Here is a 566-nt window from a genome sequence, read left to right as displayed (position 1 = left end):
AGAGAGGGGGAGGGGGTGAGAGGGGAGAGAGGGGGAGGGGGGTGAGAGGGGGAGGGGGTGAGAGGGGGAGGGGGTGAGAGGGGGAGGGGAGAGAGGAGGAGGGGGTCAGAGGGGAGAGAGGGGGGGAGGGGGTGAGAGGGGCTGAGAGGGGGAGGGGGTGAGAGGGGAGAAAGGGCGTGGGAGGGGGAGAGAGGGTGTGAGAGGGGGAGTGGGAGAGGAGAGTAAGGGTCAGTAACCCTTGGGGATGGAGGTGCCAGCCGGGAAGCTGAAAGTGATGGAGAGGTTCTTCAGCCCCCGGAGACTGGGGAGAGAAAGGGAGGAGGTGGCCCAGAGGAGAAGCCGCAGGCCCCTCTCCTCCTCCAGCTCCTGGTCCTCGGGGGACGAGGGGGCAGGCTCTGGGTCGATGGGAGCCCATTCTCGAGGTCTTGCGGGGACGTGAGGGCCTGTTCCTCCTCCCTGCCCAGGGGCAGACGGGTCCCCTCCCGGGGGGAGGGAGAGCGAGCCCGGGGCCCTCCCTCCCTGAGGAGGGCCAGGTCCATGGAGGGCCCCGCTCTAGGCCTCGAAGC

At 69.6% G+C, this 566-nt stretch overlaps 1 protein-coding gene across 1 annotated transcript in view; it reads left to right on the top strand.

Annotated features, from left to right (window-relative positions):
* Positions 1-244: 244 nt before the first annotated feature.
* LOC140457181 (uncharacterized) overlaps positions 245-566 on the top strand; it is a 12,291-nt gene continuing 11,969 nt past the window's right edge. The window contains exon 1 of the mRNA XM_072551242.1: positions 245-435. Within this exon, the coding sequence (XP_072407343.1) occupies positions 245-435 (191 nt within the window). The remainder of the gene's footprint in view (positions 436-566) is intronic.

Source organism: Chiloscyllium punctatum, chromosome 31 (assembly GCF_047496795.1).
Source record: "Chiloscyllium punctatum isolate Juve2018m chromosome 31, sChiPun1.3, whole genome shotgun sequence".
In the NCBI taxonomy this organism is placed as follows: domain Eukaryota; kingdom Metazoa; phylum Chordata; class Chondrichthyes; order Orectolobiformes; family Hemiscylliidae; genus Chiloscyllium; species Chiloscyllium punctatum.
Note: the sequence above shows the minus strand (reverse complement) of the source record. Positions and strands in the feature narration are given on the sequence as shown.